The sequence below is a fragment of the Macrobrachium nipponense genome, chromosome 34, assembly GCF_015104395.2.
Source record: "Macrobrachium nipponense isolate FS-2020 chromosome 34, ASM1510439v2, whole genome shotgun sequence".
Classification (NCBI taxonomy): domain Eukaryota; kingdom Metazoa; phylum Arthropoda; class Malacostraca; order Decapoda; family Palaemonidae; genus Macrobrachium; species Macrobrachium nipponense.
Genome location: NC_061095.1, coordinates 22,572,477 through 22,597,505, shown reverse-complemented (window position 1 = coordinate 22,597,505; position 25,029 = coordinate 22,572,477). Strand labels below are relative to the sequence as shown.

General features: G+C 42.2%; 2 protein-coding genes across 4 annotated transcripts in view; both read left to right on the top strand.

Moving 5' to 3' along the window:
* The window catches only part of LOC135207962 (uncharacterized), a 634,966-nt gene that overhangs the window by 186,007 nt on the left and 423,930 nt on the right, over positions 1 to 25,029 (top strand). The window lies entirely within an intron of this gene.
* Positions 15,978 to 18,173, top strand: LOC135208060 (synaptonemal complex protein 1-like). Its single transcript, XM_064240206.1, has one exon. It carries the CDS (start codon positions 15,978 to 15,980, stop codon positions 18,171 to 18,173), a length of 2,196 nt encoding a protein of 731 aa, XP_064096276.1.

The window sequence follows — 25,029 nt, the reverse complement described above, 5'->3', positions numbered from 1 at the left end:
GAGAGAGAGAGAAGAGAGAGAGAGAGAGAGAGGGAAAGTTTCTGTGTGTGTGCGAGTGTGTTTGTTGAACTACTGCAGAGAGAAAGATGAAAGCCAATTGCTTTTCTTTTAGAGAGAGAGAGAGAGAGAGAGAGAGAGAGAACGAAAAAGCAATACCCGTGTCTGGCGTCAGTAGGAGGTCAGTCCCAAATTTCCGGGCCTCTTCGCAACTCGGGGCTTATTCTGAAACTTCCCCCTGATAGAGGTATAATCTACCAGCACAGAACCAAGATGCGTTCCATTTTCTGCCTGGAAACTATAAAAAAAAAAGAGCAGCGTTTATTTAACTGGATATCTGAATCTCATTGAAATTCAATGGAAAGGCGATAAAAATAGCTCCAGACTGGGCGAAGTGGCAAATGTTGATACAAGATTCTTGAATGTTTGCTTTTCGGAGCCTTCTCCTCCTCCTCCTCCTCCTCTTCTTCTTCTTGCTAAAACGCTTTTGGGAGTGTTGGTGTCCTAGCTTGTTGTTGTTGTTATTGTTGGTGATGTTCTTGTTCTTATTCTTCTACATCTTGTCATTGTTATTATTCCTACCACGCTTCTTCTTCTTCTTCATCTTCTTCTTCTTCTTCTTATTATTATTATTATTATCATTATTATTATTATTATTATTATTTATTATTATCATTATTACATCCTCAAACTCACCTCTAAAAGTCGACAGGATTGAACGCCCACCTCAAAAAAAAGCATATTTTCGGTCCCTGCAACTGAGAAACCCAGTTGGGGGTGAAAAAAAAGTTCTTCATCATGGTCCTCCCATCAGGACTTGTACATTGTGTATAGTATAAATGGTTACAATTAATATTTATGTATATTCAGTTGTCTTGGAAATGTGTGGCTCTATAGCAAAGCCAGACAGCAGTCTCTTCAACATGCATCCAGAGATATTAAGAAGCGCTTCAGAAACAGCATCAGCTGTTGCTATCTTGGATATCAAAGCTTTAGTCACAATGTTCATCAGTTAATTTTTTGAGCCTCTAACTCCTTCTTCTTCTTCTTCTTCTTCTTCTCTTCTTCTTCTTCTTCTTCTCTTCTCTTCTTCTTCCTCCTTTTTTTTTACACCAGAGAATCAGAATCATCATCTTTTCCTTCTACATCTAACCAGTTCTCTGAATGTAACCAAACAGCCTCATTAATCTCCGATGACTCTTATAATCCTTGAATAACCATATTTCAAGTCCATTTAACCTTCATTGAATATGCAAGGCAGACTCTACCATCATTCCTCTCCCATTTTTTTCAGCCCTATTTTATACTCTTAGATGGAAAGGAATTCACTCACAAATCGTTCACATTTTTACTATTTTGGTTCTCCAAATGTGTTCTTTCTACTGCGCAGCTATTCAGGATTATTGCTAATTTATCTCGTCTGTTTCTGTAATTGACTCCTCTGAGCATGCTAGCATAATTTAGCAGTTACTCTTAGGTACCTAAATGTTCCATTTACTTCCATTAATCTGGTATATAGTATTCAGCAGTCCAGAATTCGGCTTTAATTTACTCCGGTGACTACTCTTCCTAGCATTTACTGCTAAATTTCTTCATCAAAACCTCTTGAAAACTGTATCACCAAACATTAGACATTATTTCTTCCATGTATAACTTATGCTATTATCCCACGAACATGTTGCGATGTTATATAAAATTTTATGGACAAATTTTGAACCCTAAAATCAAAACGCTTTAATAGTTGAAACCGGTTTTTATGTGAAACTTGTCACTCTTCTGTAGATTTGAATGAGTTACTGTATACGTAATGCGTCCTTATCACTGAATTACATGTTCATTGATATCTATTCATGCCCTCCATAGATACACGGATATGTTCAAATTTTTCTTTTACCATGAAATTTTTCTGATCAAACACTTTTCCCACGTTGTCTACTTGTATAAACTCAGTGCCCTGTCACACTTTCTGTTATTTTTCCGACCCTGACCTTTCTTGTGTACCAGTCTGCGTTATGATTAAATCATTATTGCAAGGAACCTTTCTTCCTCTCTAAATGACTTACACATCCTTGACAGCTCAGGATCCAGTCTCACCGATGTTAATCTCATTAATGTAATATCAAGAACTCTTGGTGTCTTCCCACTCTGCCTTGTTTGTGTAGTTTTTAGATTATCTTCAAAATAGCCTCCACAATCATTTTTAAAATTACACTAATATACCCAACTCTCACACCTTTTTGGCAATACGGCTACATTCTCCTTAAATATCATTGCTCCACTTATCACTTTTATTTGAAAGTACTAAACCCATTAATCCATGCTCTGCTTTCACTTATGTTGGACTGCCCGTTTTTCTTCAAATTTGTAGCTTCATTATTATTATTATTATTATTAATTAAAAAAACGATGCCATAAACTGTATAGTTTATCATATATTTCGACTCTATTTATGAAATGTGAAGTCAACTATGTATTATTTTTAATGGAACCTGTTTAAAATAGGATAGCCATCCAAGTTATTATTATCATTAATAATTATTATTAGTTCCTCCGTTTTCTTGCGTATTAACCAAAGCTCTCTCCATGATTGTTACCCAATATACTGAAAAAAAGCCTTTATTTCTTCCGCTTGATGTGTCAAGAGCGAAGGAGAAGAGATATTGGTTCTCTCTTGTTTTCCCCCTGTATTTGCTTTCAGGATAATGGAAGACACGTTTTACCACTGGTTGTCGAAGCAGTTCTTGCCATAAATCTTTCGGATAGATTAATGTCCGGCTATTCCCTGCTATCAGTGGAATACTGCCAAAAGACCCCAAGTTCTTATCCCGTACACACGAACAAACAAACCCAGTCGGAAACAGTGCGTGCATTTGTCTTTCCTGAGAGCTGGTGACCTGGCTGATTTTTTTTTTTATTGTCCGTGTTAAAGGGAATATATTTAGGTAGGTAGATAGCCTGAGCATGTCGTCGTTTTTAAAATATACTAGAATCAAAATGAGAGCGTCAGTTATTTATTTTTATCTTTATGCTGTGAGAGTGGCTAGAATGAATTATTCCTGTAGATAAAAACTGTAATTATATATATATATATATATATATATACCATATATATTAATATATATATGTATAATATATATGCATTTTTTTCTCTTGATGAACTGTTCATACTCAAACGCAACGTTATGATGAACTAAGCTACAAACGCATGTTTTGGTGAATCGTTCATGCACAAACACATGTTTTGGTGAACTGCTCATGCACAAACACATTTTTACGTACTGCTCATACACGAACGCATATTTTGGTGCAACTGACTCATGTAGCAATATGTATTTTAGTTAATTGCTCGTGCACAAACCCGTGTTTTGGTGAACTGTTGACACACACAAGCATATTTTAGTGAAATGCTCATTAACGAATGCATGTTTTGGGTAATTGCTCATAATCAAACATTTTTTGGTGAACTGCTCATACACAAACGCATGTTTTGGTGAATTGCTCATGCACAAACACACGTTTTGGCGAGCTGATCATGCACAAACGCATGTTTATGTTGAATGCTCATACACGATCCTATGTTTTGATTAACTGTTCATACACAAACGTATGTTTTGGTGAACTGTTCATACATGAACGCAAGTTTTGGTGAACTGCTCATACAAAAACGCAAGTTTTAGTGACTTGCTCATATGCAAACCCTTGATTTGTTGAACTGCTCATAAACAAGTACATGTTTTGGTGAACTATTTATACACAGACATGTGTTGTTGAACTTCTCATACTCAAACATATTTCTGTGAACTGCTCACGCACAAACGTATGTTTTGGCGTACTGTTCATGCACAAACGCATATTTTGGTGAACTGCTCATGCGCAAACATATGTTTTGGTGAACTATTCATAAACAAACGTATATTTTGGTGAACTCCTCATGCACAAACATAATGTTTTGGTGAACTCCCCATGCCAAAAAACGCGACTACATACTTTGATTTATTATATAACGTCATCAATGTAGTGCGTTTGGTTGTGCTGGTGTTTGTGCACGAACATCTTGAAAAAAAAAGAAAAAAAAAGGTTACGCAAAAATGACAAAGATCTATCTGCCCGTTCTTTTAGTACTCATAAATTCCCGGTGGAAAAGTGGGCTTCTGAGCGAGGTAGCCCGTTCAAGTCGTAAAAATATCTTCCCATTTTTGGCAAGCTCTTTGCCTCAATGAAAGAACGTAATTCGATTTCTGAGGACTCATTCCAAGATAATTTCTGTTCATTAACGGTCCTAATTTCTCCCACTTAGATCAGTCTACTGCTGCGAATTCTATTTCATTGTATGTTTTTACTATTTTTATTTTTCTCTTAGTTGGTCATCAATGTTATGTTATTCCTCTTGCACAGAATATTTTTATCATATTTGCTTTCTTATACCTTTCTCATTTGCCCTTTGGCTTAGAGCCACCATGCAATTATTACCCCTTTTTACAGGAAGAAATTGTTTATAACAAGTTCTGTTCTGGGGTATTTATCTATTCTAGATTTATTTCTCAACGCAGAATTATCTTCAGCTCTTGCGCTCGTTCTCCAAGAATTTTAGCAAAAATTCCAGAATTTAGGGAATTATTAGATAGGAATGATTCCCAGTGTTCTGAACGACAGAAAGCTTCGACATACATTAGTTATCTAGTATCTTATCAAGACATATCTTCATTGAAACGAACTTTGCTTTTTGAAGTGGAGCAACCTCAGTGAGAGAGAGAGAGAGTAGAGAGAGAGAGAGAGCTTTCATGTCGCGAGTCTACTTTTCGGTAATAAACTTTATTCGTTAAAACTAGTTGAGGAAGGAAAGGAGGAGAATTTTGAGAGAGAGAGAGAGAGAGAGAGAGAGAGAGAGAGAGAGAGAGAGAGAGAACAGTCTACTTTTAATGGAAATCTCTCTACGTCTTTCAAGCTTTTAATCAACCTGTCACATTTGATGTACTTTTTTGGATAGAATATTTTCTCAGTGAACCAAACTTCGATAATGAAATAGGCGGTTTCCTTTTGAATTATGAGAGAAGTGTAAAAATAAATAAATGAATGTTTAACTTCAGTATGAATCTGCCATCGGTTATCAAGGACTTTTAATGCCTAGAAAGATTCTTAAGTCCTGGAAATACTGTAAAATCTTTGAAAGACTTTTAAATCCGAGAAAGAAAGTGCTCGAAACACATTAAAAGGCCCTGGAAGACTTTAAAGTCCTTGAAAGGCTTTTAAGTCTTGGAAAGACTTTAAAGTCTCTGAAAGACTTTTAAGTCCTGGAAAGACATTAAAGTCCTTGGAACACTTTAAGGTCCTTGAAAGGCTTTCAAGTCCTGGAAAGACTTTTAGGATCCTTAAGACTTTTAACTCTCGGAAAGACTTTTAAGATCTTTGAAAGACTTTTAAATCCTGGAAACACTTTAAAGCCCTTGAAGGCCTTCAAGTCCCTGGAACACTTCAAAGTCCTTGAAAGACTTTAAATTCCATGTATGATAAAATCAACAAAAGACTATAATTCACTCGTCATGTATGAATCAGTAGTTTCCAAGGTTCAGTAATACTATTTAACTGTGAATAAAACTAAATGATAAAAATTAAAGGGAAAAATTTACTATGAATGATGAGAGATTATGCCTTCATAATTCATTCTTCAACATTCATTGTCTGTAATCAAGTTGCCATTTTTGATTAATTACATCGTGAAAAGAAGTTCAAAATGCGAGATGAGCTTTGTACGAGAAATGAGAGCCAGAGGAAATAAGCAGTGAACTTTGAAATTTCCTTTTAAAGCCGATCACTCATCATTTCCACGCAAAGGTAGTGTCGAGCCACTTCTAGAAAAATTTAAATGACTGAATGAACAGAAGGAATTATTAATAATTCGTGGAAAGGGAAATGTATATAAAGACTTGCAGCTGTATCTATTTAGCTACAAATATTATATATATATATATTATATATATATCTATATATATATATATATATATTATTAATATTATTTGTATATATATATTATAATTTACGTATATATATTAGATATACCAAATGGTTTATATATATACTATTTTATATATAATACATATTATATTTTACGTATATATATTAATTATACAATTTGTAATATAAATAATATATATTATATATATATATATATATATATAATTATATATATATATATATAATAATATATATTTTATTATATATATATTATATTTACGTATTATAATTGGAATATACAATGTTAATACATATATAATATATTATATATATATATATTATATATTATATATATAATTTTATATTTATATACATAAATTATATTTACGTATTATTATATTAGATATACAATGTGATATATTAATATATATATATATATATATAATATATATATATATTATATATATATATATATATGTATATATAATATAATATATATATATATGTATATATTATATAATATATATATATATATATATATTATATATATATATCAATGTACTTTATGCTGCTGAAACAGCCTGTGTAGTTCTCGCCAAAGATGTGTGATTTTTAAGCAACAGGAAACACGAGTATAGCAAGGAAATGCGAGTATATTTTATCTTGCATGAGTTATATTTTCTCTTGTGCATGGGACAGTATATTTCGGAAAGAATGTCGACTGTAAATTTATACGCCACGTCAATATTTTACTTGTACTTTATGAAAGCTTTCCCGATGATATTTTGTTTCTGCAAATTGCTGTTTTCTCTCTCTCTCTCTCTCTCTCTCTCTCTCTCTCTCTCTCTCTCTTTTCAACAAAAACTTGGCCACTACAGCTGGAAATATGTTGGAGAGAATTTAGGTCAATTTGTTAGTGTCGCATTATTTAATTAGCTATTAATTGATTAACTATTTCTTATTCATAGAGTTATGGTGACGTTGATGAATATGGAAATGCCTTAAAAAAAAAGTGGCTGTTTTCCTCTCTTGCAAGCTTTGGGATTCTTTTCCCGCTTCTGTTTTCCCTAACTGTAATAACCTTCCCTTTAGAGGCGTGAAGGCCCATACTTCCATTCATGGTTAACCCCCAATCTTCTTAGCATTTCTAAAGTGTTGCCTACTTCAGGCCTGGGCTAGAAAGGGGAATTAGGTTCCAGTCCTATTGGTCTTGCGGCAGAATAAAAAAGGAAGAAAATATCTTCACACAAATCCACCCATCCGGTAGACGAATCGCACAAGTGGTAAAACCAGCGTAAAAAAATAAGTAAACAAAATGCGCCGAAGTTTCTTCGGCGCAATTGGGTTTTCTGCACAGCGTATAATGTTGTATGAAACTCCCAGCCACGCCCTTGAAACTTTCAGCCGAAGCCGTTGGTGGCCTGTTTATTTATTTATTTATTTTTTTTACATATATAGCGGTGCCAGACGTACGGTCAGAGCTAAATTTAACCCTAAGTAAGATCAAACCTACCGAGGCTAGAGGGCTGCAATTTGGTATGTTTGATTATTTGAGGGCGGATGATCACCATACCAATTTGCAGCACTCCAGCCTCGACAATAGTTTTCTGTTACAGAAGAATAAAATCCCACGAAAACAGTTTTCAGCCTCTTGGAGAAGAAGGACGCAAGAATGGGAAATCAAGAGCCGGGAAGAGAGAGAGAGAGAGAGAAAAAAAAAGAAGAAGAAGAAAAAGAAGAAAAGGTAGAGGTTCCGAAAAAGACAATTTCGTCTTTTCCTTGGGAGTGGTCGGGTGCAGTTTAGGAAGGCAGGATGGAATGCAAATGGGCCAACATTTCGGTAAGAGCATGTCAACAATGGCGTGTCCGTCTTTTTGTTGACACAAAGGCCGCGATGATGTTGTACCCTAGACCAGACGGTGAGAGAGAGAGAGAGAGAGAGAGAGAGAGAAGACGTGGGGAAAAACGAAGTGTAATAAGCCAAGGCAGGGAAGGAAGGAAGGTGGGTGAGCGTGAAAATGACGGCGGAGGAAAACATGTAATAAAGGAGCGAACGAAAATATTAGGAAATGGTGAGGGATGACAAATGTATGAAAGGAGGGAAGGAAGGGGAAAAACAGGTGTAATGAAGAAAGTGAGAAGACAGAGAAATGACAGATGATAACATATGAGGTGCGGAAAGGAATGAAGGGAAAAACAGGCAAAATTTTGAGGGGAATCAGATGTATAAAAGAAGGAAGCAGAAAAGCTACTTAAGGAAAAGTTGGGAGGTAAAATCATTGTAAAACACGAAGGAATGAAGGGAAAAGACGATGTTTAGAAAAGACAAGTACATGAGAGATCACCTGGTAACAAGATTTTAAACGGAGTAAGACTGGAAAAAGAAAAATGAGGCAATGCCATAAATATACACCGTAGAAATGAGGAGATAAAGTAAGAAATGATATATGGAAGAGAACCGGCTGTTAAAAAGTGTATAAAGGATGAGATGATACGAGTCTAAGGCGAAGTGAAATCCCGAGTTAAAGGCAAGAGTGGAAGAAAAATAAAACCAGAGAAAAAGTCAATGGATAAGTGGAATATATAAAAGGAATAAAGGAAGAGAAAAGCCTAGGAAAGAATGGGGGTAAACCAGATATGAAAAAGGAAGGACCAAGAAGTATCAAACTAGAGAAATATATATATATATATATATATATATATATATATATATATATATATATATATATATATATATATATATATAGTTAAAAGGAAACACAGAAGGAGAGAAATTCGAGGGAAATAATAGAACATGTAGATGTAAAGAAGTAAGGAGAGAAAGTAAAAATAGGTGGAATTCGGGAAAAGGACGAAAGAGGCAAGAAAATCGTAAGAGGAAACTCAAACGTAAAACGGAAAGGAAAAGGTAAGAAAACAAGCTAGAAATAGGAATTGCGCCAAAGAAAAAGAAAGGAAAATCCGATACAACCCCCGTACGAAGCATCGGAAGGAAAAGGTGAAAGGAATAAGCAAATAAACTAATGAAAATCTTTAACTTAAAAAAAAAAAAAATACAGAGGAAACTTTTAGCCATAGAAAGGAAGAAAAATAGTAGCTAAAATAAAGGAATGGATTGAAGGCATACAGAACCTGATAAAAGCTCGATACAAAAGTAAAGGAGTAAAGTAACAAACAGGAAGACGAAAGGAGAGAGAGAGTAAAATATAATAACAAGGTGCAGTAAGCGTAATAATACAGAAATGGGAGAAACATAATTCCGAGCTAACAGCAAAGACTACACAAGAAACAATAAAAAACAATTCAAGTATGAAAAATGAAATGAAACGACAAGACTAAGCAAGAAAACAGAATAAAAAGAATGAGGATATGAAGTAAGATAAGAGAGAGAGAGAGACGCCAGACGAAGAGAACGTTGTAAAATATAAGTCTGAAGACGCGATAATATTTCAAGTCGTAATTGGACAAGAAAAAGGTAAAAGACGAAAGGAGATTAGGCTCGGGGGGAATAGGGGAAGTTTTCCAGCTGGATCTTTTTTTTTTCCAGAAATATGAGGAAAGAAGCAGCTGTAATGAGTCCAGGAAGAAGGGGTTTCCTCACCGGGGAGGTGTTTATTTTGATAACAACGCCGTTCGTGCTTTTATCAGGAAGGCCGAGTTCGCTCCCGAAAAGTTTATTTCTGGCGATTAGAGATTTATTTCTCGGCGATTAGAGATTTATTTCTCGGTATAGTGTCGCTCGGATCCCATGATAAGCTGTCGGTCTCGTTGCTAAGTAACCAATTGGTTCCAAGCCACGTGAATAAAAATCTAATCCTCCGGGCCAGCCCTCAGTGGTCAGGTTTAACTAAGATATATACTTAACTTGGGTAACAGCTCCTCAGTGGCGTGATCGGTGTGGTCTTGACCTGCCACCTCAGTGGCCGCGAATTCGATTTTCAGGCATTCCGTTGCGGTGTGAGAGATGTGTATTTCTGGTGATAGAAGTTCACTCTCGACGTGGTTCGGAAGTCACGTAAAGCCGTTGGTCCCGTTGCTGAATAACCACTGGTTCCATGCAACGCAAAATACCATACAAACAAACAAACACGTATGTGAGCGTGGCATTGGCTGTTATTTCGTTTTTGCTTAGGCAGTGTTATTAACGATTGTCATAATAAGGTAAAGTTAATAAAAACAATGAATAAACAAGGCAGAACACTCTTCTGCCTCATTTATAAGATGTACGAAAATCTGAGGTAAAGAATTATCGTATTTAATGTAGTGTAATTGGAAAACTTACTGACAAGAACCTTTATCATACATTATTTTTTATTTCCCGTAAGGGGTTAGTGCTGTCAGTGTACCTCACGCGGTGCCCTGTAAGCATTACTTGAGGACCTTCGCAGCATCCCTTCGAACCCTACCTGCAACCCCTTTCATTCGTTTTACTATACCTCCATTTATATTCTCTTCCTTCCATCTTACTTTCCACTCTCTCCCAACATTGATATTCACTTCCTTCCATTGTACATTCCACCCTCTCCCTCTCCTAAATTTTTTTTTAAAGAATATTATCAGGGGTTAGTGACCTCATAAGCCCTAGCACTTGGTCTTTGGTCTAAATTCCGTATTTCAATTCCAGTTATTGGCCTGAATTTTACATCTAGATTCCAGTTACTTTCCATTATCTTATTACCGTATGTAGGTCCTTGTATTCAAATACCAGACCATGTGCGGAAAATACATGGATCGCCATTAAAAAAAAAATTACTTTCCTTTTTTCATGATTATATTTGATAGTGTTTGTATTCGTAACCTCCCAACTGTCCAAAACCATAAGCATTGATATTTTTGTTTCCTAAACTTGAATAAAAACAAGAGTTTCCTATTACACCTGACAGGTTTTTTTTCCGATGCTAAAGCCCCAGAGGTGTGTGTGTGTGTATATGTGTGTGTGTGTGTTCGCGTGTGTTGTACAAAGGCTGTTCGTTTTAGCAAAGTTAAAAATGAGGAAAGAGTTTTAACAATAAATTGTTGTCCAGGAGAGAGAGGTAGAGAAAGGGAGAGAGAGTGAGAGAGAGATTTATTGTTTAAACTACTTGTTTGAGTTTTTTGTTTGGATTTTTATCACGCAGATGGAATTTGTACAACTCAGACTTCCGAGGTTTTTAAGTCTGTAAAAGCTTGTCAGGGGCAGGCGGGAGTTCTGGTTTTTACTGTCACAGTGCGCTGGGTTGCTTGAAAAGGCTAAGTAAAAACTGCTTGCTGCGATTGTGCGTTAATACATACAAATTCAAAAATGCACGGACACACAGATATATACATATATATCTATATATATATATATATATATATCTATATATATATATATATATATATATATATAATTATATATATATATATAATATAATATATATAGAACGGTTTTATTGTTAATGTTCCCCTAGCCGTGGGTATCAGTCAAAGACCAAAAGATGATAATCACTGCCAAGTTCAATCTTAAATTGCTAAGTTGTGGATGAACTCAAAGTGAAGGAAATATCTGGGGTACTTACCCCTTGATAGCCATACAGAGTCACCAGCAGCACAACGAACTCCCCTACAAAAACTGCGCCATTCTCTAAAGCACTCTCACAGTTCCGTGATATTTAGGCTTCTTCTTTCCAGTGCCTCTCATCTCATCAGCTGTTCACTCTTTCGTAAGTCCTCATTCCCCCCTCACAGCTCCCACACTTCCGAACTGTTTTCTCTTCCTGTTGCTCTGTCGTCATCCAAGATCCTTGCAAGTTCTTGAAACCAAGAGGGCAAAAATTTAAGTTCTGTTATTGAGTTTGTCAATCTTATTCTCTTCTATTAATTCTTCCTCATGCACAACAACCACCACAACGTCTTCTCGAGGAATAGTCGATCCTTCTTGTACAGTTTTCTCGAACTAACTTATATTCTCTCGCTGGACCCTAAAATCTCCCTGATGTAATGATTGCATAAGCTTCCGTCGCTGTACATCTTTCAGCTATCAAAGGCGCAATCACCCAGCTACCCTAGGTAGGGGGGTAATGCCGTCAGTACACCTCGCACGGTTAGCTGTAGGTATTACTGAAGGTTGTCTGCAGCGGCCATTCTGCCACCCTACCCACCCACACCCCCCAGCTGGACTTACTTTGTAGCCTTTTACTTTACTTTACCTCCATTTCCGCTTCCGTTCTTTTCTCTCTTTGAATGGCTGAAAGTGCCCCAGCTCTTTTTCTATAATTTTTTTTTTAGGCTAAATTTTCATAAATCCAATCCAGTTATCTTAGATACAGTCACTCTCTGTCTTTGCCATTCCTGCACACATTGTCCTTCCATCTTTGTCTCAAATAGTGGAAACTTCAATCTTCCACTTCTTAAATCATTCTTCACTTCTGCAATACATACAAAACCCCATGCATTAGCTTGCAACAGTTCTGGTTATTTGCAAATGTATTCTGGGGATGTATTTGAATTTTATATTCCGGCTGATTGTGGCTTTCACACCATGCGAGTCAGGTAGAATGCTGTTATTCACAGTGTTTGTTTATGGTAGTGTCTGTACCTATCTTTCTATCTATCTATCTAACTATATATATATATATATATATATATATATATATATATATATATATATACATACATACATACATACATACATACATACTACATACATTCATTTATATAATATAATCGATTACCACTTATCCGAAACGGCGACCCCATATAAAAATGGGAATCAGCTGAGAAGAAGAAGAAGAATCGATTACCACTTTTAGTAATATAGTAAGGCACTATTAGAAAATTAAGATTCCATAATTATAAAACTTATAAACCGTTAATCACAATCAGATCATTGAAGAAATAATGAAAATAACATCATTCAGTATTAGTCAATTTTTGTGTTCCAGAAAGAACATGTCTTTGGGGGTAAACAAGAGAAAAGAAAATGGTTAACAAGACTAACTGGATGATGTAATTTATCCAACAATTCGGTCTGCAACAACAAATATCTTTACTTCCATCTTTCCCTAAATGTTGCATTCACGACGGTAACAAACTCGGTACGTGGAGCACATTCCTAATCATATGGAATTCCATTAAGCAAAAAGAAGAAAAAAAAATCGATCCCCGAAGCATTCCAAATTCTTCTGGAATAAAGAAAGAAAAAGAAAAAACACTCTGCCCCTGATATATGGCCACGGATACTAAGCCCTCTCTCCTAAGCCGTTTCGGTCCTCCCGAGTATTTTGACATAAACTAAAAGCCTAGAGGCGCCATTCCATTTGCGTCCTGTCCGGAATCAGCGTTCGGAAGATTGCGAATCTTAATGGGAATTGCGTCGGTATGTTCCGTTGTGTGTTCCTAAGCGATGGTATTTCCTGGGTATTTGTGCGAGGTGTGTATGCAGTCTAAGGAATTTCAAGGAATTTGCAAATGGAGATATTGCTTTCGATTGTAAGTACCCAGTTGTAATGTCTGTGTACTTCCCATAGGTAATTGTGAAAGCATTCTGTTTTTCGTACCCAGTTGTAGTTCCAATATACACTTCTTAGCGCCTCAGTGGCGTAATCGGTATGGTCTTGATCTGCCACCTGGGTGGCCGCGAGTTCGTTACTCGGACATTCCATTGAGGAGTTAGAGATGTGTATATCTGGTGACAGACGTTCACTCTCGACGTGGTTCGGAAGTCACGTAAAGCCGTTGGTCCGATATTCAATTCTTTTTTTTAAACGCGTCATTTCTTATCAACCACTCCTTGATACCCGCTATGTTAATCAAGTATTGCTAATCCTGTACGTTTACTGCGTTAGTTCTTCGATCCACTAAAAGGGGAGGGGGGGGGGGGGGTTGGGGGGGGGGGGGGTTAGTAAATTCCCTTCGATGTTCCACACAACAGTTCCCGAGTCTCGTAGATATTCGATTATATCAGTGGCGTAATGGATTTGGCTCTCATTAAACGATATGGGAATGATATTACTTAAGGGAGGATTTCCACGTTCCTGAGTGATACGTTGCTTAATCCCGCTTAACGGTATAAAAGCTCTCTTCGTTTTACCAGCTGGAGAAGGAGAGGAGGAGGAGGAGGAGGTGGTATAACTGATTTAACCGACGTTGGGACTTCACGTCTATCTCCCGTGTTGTAAATGCTGAGACGAATCGGTTTGCGAGTTTCACTCCTTACACTCATATGACCTTTATTACTATTACCATTACCACAGCCTTTACTATTACTAATGTTATCTCCGATCACTTCTGATCTCCCTTCTCCTGCCCCTCTGTCTTTCTTTCATCAACCTTTCATAAGTTATTCTCGGGAGTAGATGGAAATATTAACGCTTTTTTAATAGGCTGGCTCAGACCCGAACAAGCTGAGATTCATCCAAACAGGAATTTGATCGTTTCGAGTACTCCCTCCGCTTGATGTAGTACTGCGTCCTATTTCCTCTCTTCCTCTTTTTTTTTTTTTTTTTGAATATTGATGTTGTAGAGCTGCGGGATGTCGGCGGGGATTAACCCTTCTTTATAAAAGTCTTTTAATAGTCTCCCCCTTGCAAGTCTTCTAAATAATATACTGTAGTATTCAGTTTCTTGTCAACTTTTCCTATTTATTTATTTATTTTTCATTTTATTTTTTTATTATTATTATTTGTTTTAGAATAATCCGTAAGTGTACTGCACGGTATATCCCTTCCTGAAGAATACAGTCCTATTCTCATATGCTATACATACTATACTACCTACCTTCAAAAACAGTTCCTATCAGTGATAAGGTGCTATTGTGTTGTTGGTATCTGGTAGCCCACAAAGCAGGAATAAAAGATGAAAACGAAGGTATAAGGTTGTTTAATAAAATCAAGAATGATGAAAAATAGATATATACTCATAAATCTTATTTGGCTAACTACAGAAAAATATTAACATTGAAACACATAGATTATTTGTGAAATGTACAAGATAAAACTTTGATAAAATTCTGCATGTAATCCTGTTAAAATTGTAAAATATTGTAAATTTTCTCTAGCAAAAGATAAAAAAAAAGATTGACAAGTTGCTAAACTGTAATAAGATCAATTTGAGTGATAAACAAAATACATGAATATTTATCATTTCCTTGACTATACAGTCGTCAGGATCACCATCAGAATGAAGTGAAACTTATAGGCTATTTGAAGCTAGAAGAAACTGTAAAGTCAGGTGAGAGAGTATTTCAACACTAAGCACCAAGACTGTACAGTAACAAAATATCGCCTGAAATTATGATCATACAAAAAAAAATCAAATTCATAAAGAACTAAATACTCTCCTATTCTGTAGGAGCTACGATACTGACGAGAAAATACTAGAATATGATTATATATAAATATAAAAAGCAACTTATTTTGAAAGCGTACAAGGGCCCGCCAGAGAGGGAATCATTGTTGTGGATTGAGGGCTGTACAGAAAACCAAAGTGAACAAATTGAGAAGCAGATAGAGGCGATTTCCCCTTGCATTTAACGTTAAATTTCAGCCCTTAAAGACTCCGGATTCCGAAAGCTGAATCTCCGGGACCCAGGGAAGGAAGCGTCTGAGGAAGTGACGTTACATTTCAGTCCTCAGAGCTTCTGAAGTCCAAAAGATTCCGGATTCCGAAAGCCGAATTTCCGGGAGCCAGGGAAGGAAGCGTCTGAAGACGTCTTCGAAGAGTTGACAGATAACTGACTTTTTTAAAACCTAACATTGGTGAAAGGTGTGAGGTACTGCATGTAAAAAATGGCTAAATTAAATATGAATATTAAGTTTGTTACACGTAATCTGTTTAATAAGAGCGCCGGATTCGGCGATTGGTGCGCACTGCCGCTGTTAGCAGTGTTGATACTATTTATTTTGTTTACCGGATGCGATTTCTTCTCCTTCACTGGAAGGAGAAACATTGAAAATAACTTGGCTGGTACAAAGGATTCATTCAAAGAGGAAATCGAGAACGTGAGAGCAGAACAGAAGGATAAAATTGAAGTTCTCGAATACGAAAATGACCGACTGAAGAAAGTGGTCATGTCTCAGATTGAAGGGACGGATCAACGAAACAGCGAGATCGAATCGCTGATTAATATATTAAAAGGGGTACTACCTAACGGCACGGATTCAGGAGAAGAAGAAAAGGATGACGCCATTCGGGAGGAAGGCAAAGATGCCAGTCCAAAATGTGATGCTCGACTCGAGCGTCTCCGCCACTTGATCCTCGAGATGAGTAGCGAGATGGTGGGACTCCAAATGGATATGGAGAAATTGAATGAAGATTTCAACAAAATGTTAGATCTGGCGATTACGAGGGAACACCAGATCGAAGAAAAAGTCAACGAAATTAGCGAGCTGAACGGGAAAGTTTTCCAGAAACAGAACTATATTGAAGAGCTAGTCGAAGAAATCCACAGGAAGGACGAGAGACACCGAGAAATGGAAAACCAGCTCGCGACGGCTAATGAGAAGATAGTTGTGTTGCAACGCGAGCTATTGAACAAACAAAATAAAACAGAGTTGCTGGAAAAGGGGCCAGCAGAGAAGGATAACAAAATCGAATCTCTGACATGTAAGGTGCACAGGCCTGGTGATGGAAAGGCGGAGACTTCACAGGAATTGGAAAAACTGAGAGGAGAAATGGCTGCAGCAAATATTAAGATAGACAGACTTCAGGAGGAAAACTGCCTAAAAGAGCAACGTATCTCGGAGGTAGAAAGACGACTGGAACATCTGGCAACCCAATTCGAGGAGAGAAATGCAGCAGCAGAGACGCTGAAGATGGAGGGACAGGAAGAGAGACTTAGAAAAGAGAGACACTCGCAAGGAATAGAATTGTGTGAGATCAGTGCCCCGTTCCACCAAAGTCTCCTCAGAATGGAATTGGTAATCGAGTTAGGAAGACTTAAGGAACAACTGAGCAAGGACAAGGAAAGAAGAATTCAATTCACAGGTATGGGAGGACACGTAGAAACGCTGACAAACGAAGACCTCAGGCAATTGCAGAGGTCTGAGGCAATAGATAGTGTAAGTAGCATCCTAGAATGCCTCCACAGCAAAGACTTAGAAGAGGTTCTAGGGTCAACGGACGTGGATATGCAGAGTTTAAGTGAAGCGGTTGATCACCTCTTGAAACTGCTGAACCAAGAGAAAAACAAGGACAGGGGAGCCGCCACGCAAATGGTTGCCAACCTTCAAAACCAAAAGAGGCTCCTTGGGTTCAGGAAGGAAGATATGGCCATGAAAGCACATCTTGATACTCACATCCACGTCCTTAACAGAGCGCGGGGAAATGATATTCAAATCCAGATGGATAAGATTTTCGAATGTATGTGCCAATCAAAACCTACCGCTGCGCCGATTGTTCCAGAAGATCTCTGTCCCACTCCCCAGGCTGGACCAATTGTTCCAGAAGACCTCTGTCCCATTATCCAGGCTGGCCCAGTTGTTCCAAAAGACCTCTGTCTCATTCCTGAGGCTGCCCCAATTGTTCAAGAAGATCTACTCATGACGAAAGAAAGGGGTGCCTTCCAGATAGAGGGAGCAGCCTTCAGTGGGATTGAACAAGCACTCCGTAATGAAAGAGAGGCCCTTAATATGGAGAGGTTGGCACATATTAGGGAGAAGGAAGCCTTTGCTGCAGAAAGAGAAGCCTTCTACAAAAGCAAAGAAAATCTTGATGAGTACAAGGATGCCATACAAAAAGAGAGGGCAACTTTCCACAGAGAAAAGGAAGAATTTCATAGGGAGAAAGAGGACACCAATAAACAATTAGCGAGTTTCACTAAAATATTAGAAAATATTGCATGCCAATGGCAAGACAAAAAGGAAATAGTAGACAAACAAGAACAGGAACTCTTACATGAAATCATACTGTTCGAAGAAAAGAAAGCAGAGTTTATTCAAGAGAGAGAAGAGTTTCAAAAGGAAAGGGAAGCTATTTACGAAAAGGAACAGGTGACGATTGAGTGTATAGAGAGGATAGAGAAAATCATTGTGAAAACAAAGGATGGGAATGATTTGAATTGGAATGTGACAAATGAGAGGGAAGTCCAGATGGAGCAAAAGATTAAGGAACTTGAAGAGATCATTGAACAACAACACGTGATGCTCATAAAATGTGAGACCATGAAATGCGAGCTTTTACAAGTAGTTTTCAGAGCAGGTTTCGCAGACGAAGAGACAGTGCAACAAATGTTGAATGAAACAAAGCATTTATTCTCAATATCATAAAATGGCAGTTGTGGGCCAACTGGTTTTCTCTGTCCCTAGAGGACATGGAATACATCGGAAGAAAAACAGGGACGAAATCCTCAGAAGCTGAAGGCTGGGGAAAGACTAGCGGTTGGGGGGCCGCTGGTCCTCTCTGGCCCTAGAAGAGGACATGGAATGCATGAGAAGGAAGACTTGGACGGAATCTTCAGAAGTTTAAGGCTGGGGAAAGGATGGCGGTTGGGGGGCCGCTGTTCCTCTCTGGCCCTAGAAGAGGACATGGAATGCATCGGAAGGAAGACGTGGACGGTATCTTCAGAAGTTGAAGGCTGGGGAAAGACTGGTGGTTGGGGGGCCACTGGTCCTCTCTGGCCCTAGAAGAAGACATGGAATACATCAGAAGCAAGATGTGGACGGAATCCTCATAAGCTGAAGGCTGGGGAAAGACTGGTGGTTGGGGGGCCGCTAGTCCTCTCTGGCCCTAGAAGAGGACATGGAATGCATCAGAAGGAAGACGTGCACAGAATCTTCAGAAGGTGAAGGCTGGGGAAAGGCTGGCGGTGGGGGGACTGCTGGTCCTCTCAGGCCTTAGAAGAGGACATGGAATTCATCAGAAGGAAGACATAGGCGGAATCCTCAGAAGCTGAAGGCTGGGGGAAGACTGGTGGTTGGAGGGCCGCTGGTCCTCTCTGGCCCTACAAGAAGACACTGAATGCATCAGAAGCAAGACATGGACGGAATCCTCAGAAGCTGGAGGCTGGGGGAAGGCTGGCGGTTGGGGGGCCGCTGGTCCACTCTGGCCCTGTAAGAAGACATGGAATGCATGAGAAGGAAGACCTGGACATAATCCTCAGAAGCTGAAGGCTGGGGAAAGACTGGTGGTTTGGGGGCCGCTGATCTCTCTGGCCCTAGAAGAGGACACAGAATGCATCAGAAGGAAGATGTGGAGGGAATCCTCAAAAGCTGAAAGCTGGGGAAAGACTGGCGGTTGGGGGGCCGCTGGTCCTCTCTGGCCCTAGAAGAGGACACAGATTACATCAGAAGGAAGACGTAGACGGAATCCTCAGAAGTTGAAGGCTGGGAAAAGACTGGCGGTTGGGGGACCGCTGGTCCTCTCTAGCCTTAGAAGAAGACACGGAATGCATCGGGAGGAAAACATGGATGGAATCCTCAGAAGCTGAAGGCTGGGGAAAGACTGGCGGTTGGGGGACCGCTGGTCCTCTCTGGCCCTAGAAGAGGACACGGAATGCATCAGAAGGAAGGCGTGGGCGGAATCTTCAGAAGCTGAAGGCTGGGGGAAGACTGGCGGTTGGGGGGCCGCTGGTCCTCTCTGGCCCTAGAAGAGGACACGGAATGCATCAGAAGGAAGACGTGGACGGAATCCTCAGAAGCTGAAGGCTGGGGAACGACTGGCGGTTGGGGGGCCGCTGGTCCTCTCTGGCCCTAGAAGAGGACACGGAATGCATCAGAAGGAAGACGTGGACGGAATCCTCAGAAGCTGAAGGCTGGGGAACGACTGGCGGTTGGGGGGCCGCTGGTCCTCTCTGGCCCTAGAAGAGGACACAGAATACATCAAAAGGAAGACGTGGACGGAATCCTCAGAAGCTGAAGGCTGGGGAAGACTGGCGGTTGGGGGGCCGCTGGTCCTCTCTGGCCCTAGAAGAGGACACAGAATGCATCAGAAGGAAGACGTGGAAGGAATCCTCAGAAGCTGAAGACTAGGAAAAGACTGGCGGTTGGGGGGCCGCTGGTCCTCTCTGGCCCTAGAAGAGGACACAGATTACATCAGAAGGAAGACGTAGACGGAATCCTCAGAAGTTGAAGGCTGGGAAAAGACTGGCGGTTGGGGGGCCGCTGGTCCTCTCTGGCCCTAGAAGAGGACACAGAATACATCAGAAGGAAGACGTGGACGGAATCCTCAGAAGCTGGAGGCTGGGGAAGACTGGCGGTTGGGGGGCCGCTGGTCCTCTCTGGCCCTAGAAGAGGACACAGAATACATCAGAAGGAAGACGTGGACGGAATCCTAGGAAGCTGAAGGCTGGGGAAGACTGGCGGTTGGGGGGCCGCTGGTCCTCTCTGGCCTTAGAAGAGGACACAGAATGCATCAGAAGGAAGACTTGGAAGGAATCCTCAGAAGCTGAAGACTGGGAAAAGACTGGCGGTTGGGGGGCCGCTGGTCCTCTCTGGACCTAGAAAAGGACACGGAATGCATCAGAATGAAGACGTGGGTGGAATCCTCAGAAGCTGAAGGCTGGGGAAAACTGGCGGTTGGGGGTCTGCTGGTCCTCTGTGGCCCTAGAGAGGACACAGAAATGCATCAGAAGGAGACGTGGACGGAATCCTCAGAATTGAAGGCTGGGGAAAGACTGGCGGCTGGGGCCGCTTGGTTCCTCTCTGTCCCTAGAAGAGAACGTTGAATGCATCAAAGGAAGTACGTGGACGGAATCCTCAGAAGTTGAAGGCTGGGGAAAAGACTGGCGTTTTGGTGGGCCGCTGGTCCTCTCTGGCCCTAGAATAGGACAATTGAATCATCAGAAGGGAAGACTGGACGGAATCCTCAGAAGTTGAAGGCATGGGGAAAGACTGGCGGCTGGGGGCCACTGGCCTCCTCTGGCCCTGGAAAGGACATTGAATGCATCAGAAAGGGAAAGACGTGGAGCCGGAATCCCTCAGAAAGATCGAAGGCTGGGGAAAAGACAGCTTGGGGCCGCTGTCCTCTGCTGGCCGCTAGAAAGACATTGAAGCATCAGAAAGGAAGACCGTGGACGGAATCCTCAATAAGTTGAAGGGCTGGGGAAGACTGGCGGTTGGGGGGCCGCTGGTCCTTCTGGCCCTAGACGAGGACATTGGCATCAGGAAGGAAGAACGTGGACGGATCCTCAGAAGTTGAAGGCTGGGGAAAGACTGGCGGTTGGGGGCCGCGGTCCGCTCTGGCCCTAGAAAGGACATTGAATGCATCCAGAAGGAAGACGTGGACGGAATCCTCAGAAGTTGAAGGTGGGGAAAGGACTGGCGGTTGGGGGGGGCCGCTGGGCCTCTCAGGCCCGTGAAGGAGACACTTAAATGCATCAGAAGGAAGACGTGGACAGAATCCTCAGGAAGTTGTAGCGTTGGGAAAGACCTGGCGGCTGGGGGTCCGCTGTGTCTCTCTGGCCCTGAGAAGAGGACACTGAATGCATCAGAAGAAGATGTGACGGAATCCTCAGAAGTTGAAGGCTGGGGAAAGACTGGCGGCTGGGGGCCGCTTGGCCTCTCTGCCCTAGAATAGGACATTGAATGCATCAAAGGAAGAGTGGAACGGAATCCTCAGAAGTTGAAGGCTGGGGAAAGACTGGCGGTTGGGGGGCCGCTGGTCCTCTCTGGCCCTAGAAGAGGACATTGAATGCATCAGAAGGAAGACGTGGACGGAATCCTCAGAAGTTGAAGGCTGGGGAAAGACTGGCGGTTGGGGGGCCGCTGGTCCTCTCTGGCCCTAGAAGAGGACATTGAATGCATCAGAAGGAAGACGTGGACGGAATCCTCAGAAGTTGAAGGCTGGGGAAAGACTGGCGGTTGGGGGGCCGCTGGTCCTCTCTGGCCCTAGAAGAGGACACTGAATGCATCAGAAGGAAGACGTGGACAGAATCCTCAGAAGTTGTAGGCGTTGGAAAGACTGGCGGCTGGGGGGCCGCTGGTCCTCTCTGGCCCTAGAAGAGGACATTGAATGCATCAGAAGGAAGACGTGGACGGAATCCTCAGAAGCTGGAGGTTGGGGAAAGCCTGGCGGTTGGGGGGCCGCTGGTTCTCTCTGGCCCTAGAAGAAGACGCAGAATGCATCAGAAGGAAGACGAAGACAGAATCCTCAGAAGCTGGAGGCTGGAGAAAGGATGGGGGTTGGGAGCCGCTGGTCCACTCTGGCCCTGGAAGAAGACATGGAATGCATGAGAAGGAGGCCCTGGACATAATCCTCAGAAGCTGAAGGCTGGGGAAAGACTGGTGGTTTGGGGGCCGCTGATCTCTATGGCCCTGGAAGAGGACACGGAATGCATCAGAAGGAAGGCATGGACGGAATCCTCAAAAGCTGAAGGCTGGGGAAAGACTGGCGGTTGGGGGGCCGCTGGACCTCTCTGGACCTAGAGAAGACACAGAATGCATCAGAAGGAAGACGTGGACGGAATCCTCAGAAGCTAAAGGCTGGGGAAAGACTGGCGGTTAGGGGGCCGCTGGTCCTTTTTGGACCTAGAGAAGACACAGACTGCATCAGAAGGAAGACGTGGACGGAATCCTCAGAAGCTGAAGGCTGGGGAAAGACTGGCGGTTGGGGGGCCGCTGGTCCTCTCTGGCCCTAGAAGAGGACACGGAATGCATCAGAAGGAAGACGTGGACGGAATCCTCAAAAGCTGAAGGCTAGGGAAACACTGGCGGTTGGGCGGACCCTGGTCATCTCTGGCCCTAGAAGAGGACAACAGAATACATCAGAAGGAAGACGTGGATGGAATCCTCAGAAGCTGAAGGCTGGGGAAAGAGTGGAGGTTGGTGGGCCGCTGGTCCTCTCTGGCCCTAGAAGTTGACACCTGGAATGCTCAGAAGGAAGGCATGGACGGAATCCTCAGAAGTTAAAGGCTGGGGAAAGACTGGCGGTTGGGGGCCTGGGGGGGGGGGGGCTGGTTCCTCTCTAGCCTTAGAAGAAGACACGGAATGCATCAGGAGGAAAACATTGGAACGGAATCCTCCGCAATAACCTGATGGCTGGGAAAGACTGGCGGTTGGGGGGCCGCTGGTCCTCTCTGGCCCTAGAAGAGGACACGGAATGCATCAGAAGGAAGACGTGGACGGAATCCTCAAAAGCTGAAGGCTAGGGAAACACTGGCGGTTGGGCGGACCCTGGTCATCTCTGGCCCTAGAAGAGGACAACAGAATACATCAGAAGGAAGACGTGGATGGAATCCTCAGAAGCTGAAGGCTGGGGAAAGAGTGGAGGTTGGGGGGCCGCTGGTCCTCTCTGGCCCTAGAAGTTGACACGGAATGCATCAGAAGGAAGGCATGGACGGAATCCTCAGAAGTTGAAGGCTGGGGAAAGACTGGCGGTTGGGGGGCCGCTGGTCCTCTCTAGCCTTAGAAGAAGACACGGAATGCATCGGGAGGAAAACATGGATGGAATCCTCAGAAGCTGAAGGCTGGGGAAAGACTGGCGGTTGGGGGGCAGCTGGTCCTCTCTGGCCCTAAAAGAGGACACGGAATGCACCAGAAGGAAGACGTGGAGGGAATCCTCAGAAGCTGAAGGCCGGGGAAAGACTGGCGGTTGGGGGGCCGCTGGTCGTCTCAGCCCTAGTAGAGGACACAGAATGCATCAGAAAGAAGACGTGGGCGGAATCATAAGAAGCTGAAGGCTGGGGAAAGACTGGCGGTTGGGGGGCCGCTGGTCCTCTCTGGCCCTAGAAGAGGACACAGAATACATCAGAAGGAAGACGTGGACGGAATCCTCAGAAGCTGAAGACTGGGAAAGACATGCGCGTTGGGGAGGCCGCTGGTCCTCTTGGCCCTAAAAGAAGAGGAACACCAGAATACCTAGGAAAGGAGCCTGTGGGACGAATCTCAGAAGCTGAAGAACTGGGGAAACTGCGGTGCGCGGCCTGTCTCTCCTGGCCTAGAAGAGGACATGGAATGCATCAGAAGGAAGACGTGGCTGGAATCCTTAAAAGCTGAAGGCTGGGGAAACGACTGGCGGTTGGGGGGCCGCTGGTCCTCTCTGGCCCTAGAAGAGGAAACAGACTACATCAGAAGGAAGACATGGACGGAATCCTCAGAAGTTGAAGACTGGGGAAAGACTGGCGGTTGGGGGGCCGCTGGTCCTCTCTGGACCTAGAAAAGGACACGGAATGCATCAGAAGGAAGACGTGGGTGGAATCCTCAGAAGCTGAAGGCTGGGGAAAGACTGGCTGTTTGGGGGCCGCTGGTCCTCTCTGGCCCTAGAAGAGGACATGTAATGCATCAGAAGGAAGACGTGGGCGGAATCCTTAAAAGCTGAAGGCTGGGGAAAGACCGGTGGTTGGGGGGCCGCTGGTCCTCTCTGGCCCTAGAAGAGGACATGTAATGCATCAGAAGGAAGACGTGGGCGGAATCCTCAAAAGCTGAAGGCTGGGAAAGACTGGTGGGTTGGGGGGCTGCTGGTCCTCTCTGGCCCTAGAAAGAGGACACAGAATGCATCAGGAAGGAAAGACGTGGACGGAATGCTCGAAGCTTGAAGGCGGCTGGGGAAAGACTGGCTGTTGGGGGGCCGCTGGTCCTCTCTGGCCTTAGAAGTGGACATGTAATGCATCAGAAGGAAGATGTGTGCGGAATTCCTCGGCCTTAAAAGGGGGAAAGAAAAAAAAAAACAAAAAACAAAAAAAAAAGAAAAAAAATAATAGGAAGGAAAAAAAAAAAAAAAACCTGGGGAAAGACCAAGTCAAAGGAATTGGGAAAAGGCAGAACGTGGGGGGGCTGGTCCTCATCTGGCCCTAGAAGAGGACATTCAAGAAAGAAAAAATGGTGCGGATCCAAAAGTGAAGGTAAGATGTTGGCAGGGGGCCGGTGGTCCTAATCCTGCCCTAGAAGAGGACATTGAATGGCATTCGAAGGAGATGTGGACGGAATTCCTCAGTGCTGAAGGCGGGGAAAAGATGGCGGTGTGGGGGCCGTGGTCTCTGGCCCTAGAAGAGGACCAGAATGCATCTAAAGGAAGACGTGGACGAATCCCTCAGAAGCTGAAGGCTGGGGAAAGACTGGCTGTTGGGGGGCCGGGGAAGCTAGGTCCTTTCTTGCCCCTAGAAGAGGACATGTAATTGCATCATAAGGAAGACGGGGTGGGTGCCTCCCCAACAAAAGCTGAAGGCTTGGGGAAAGACCGGTGGTTGGG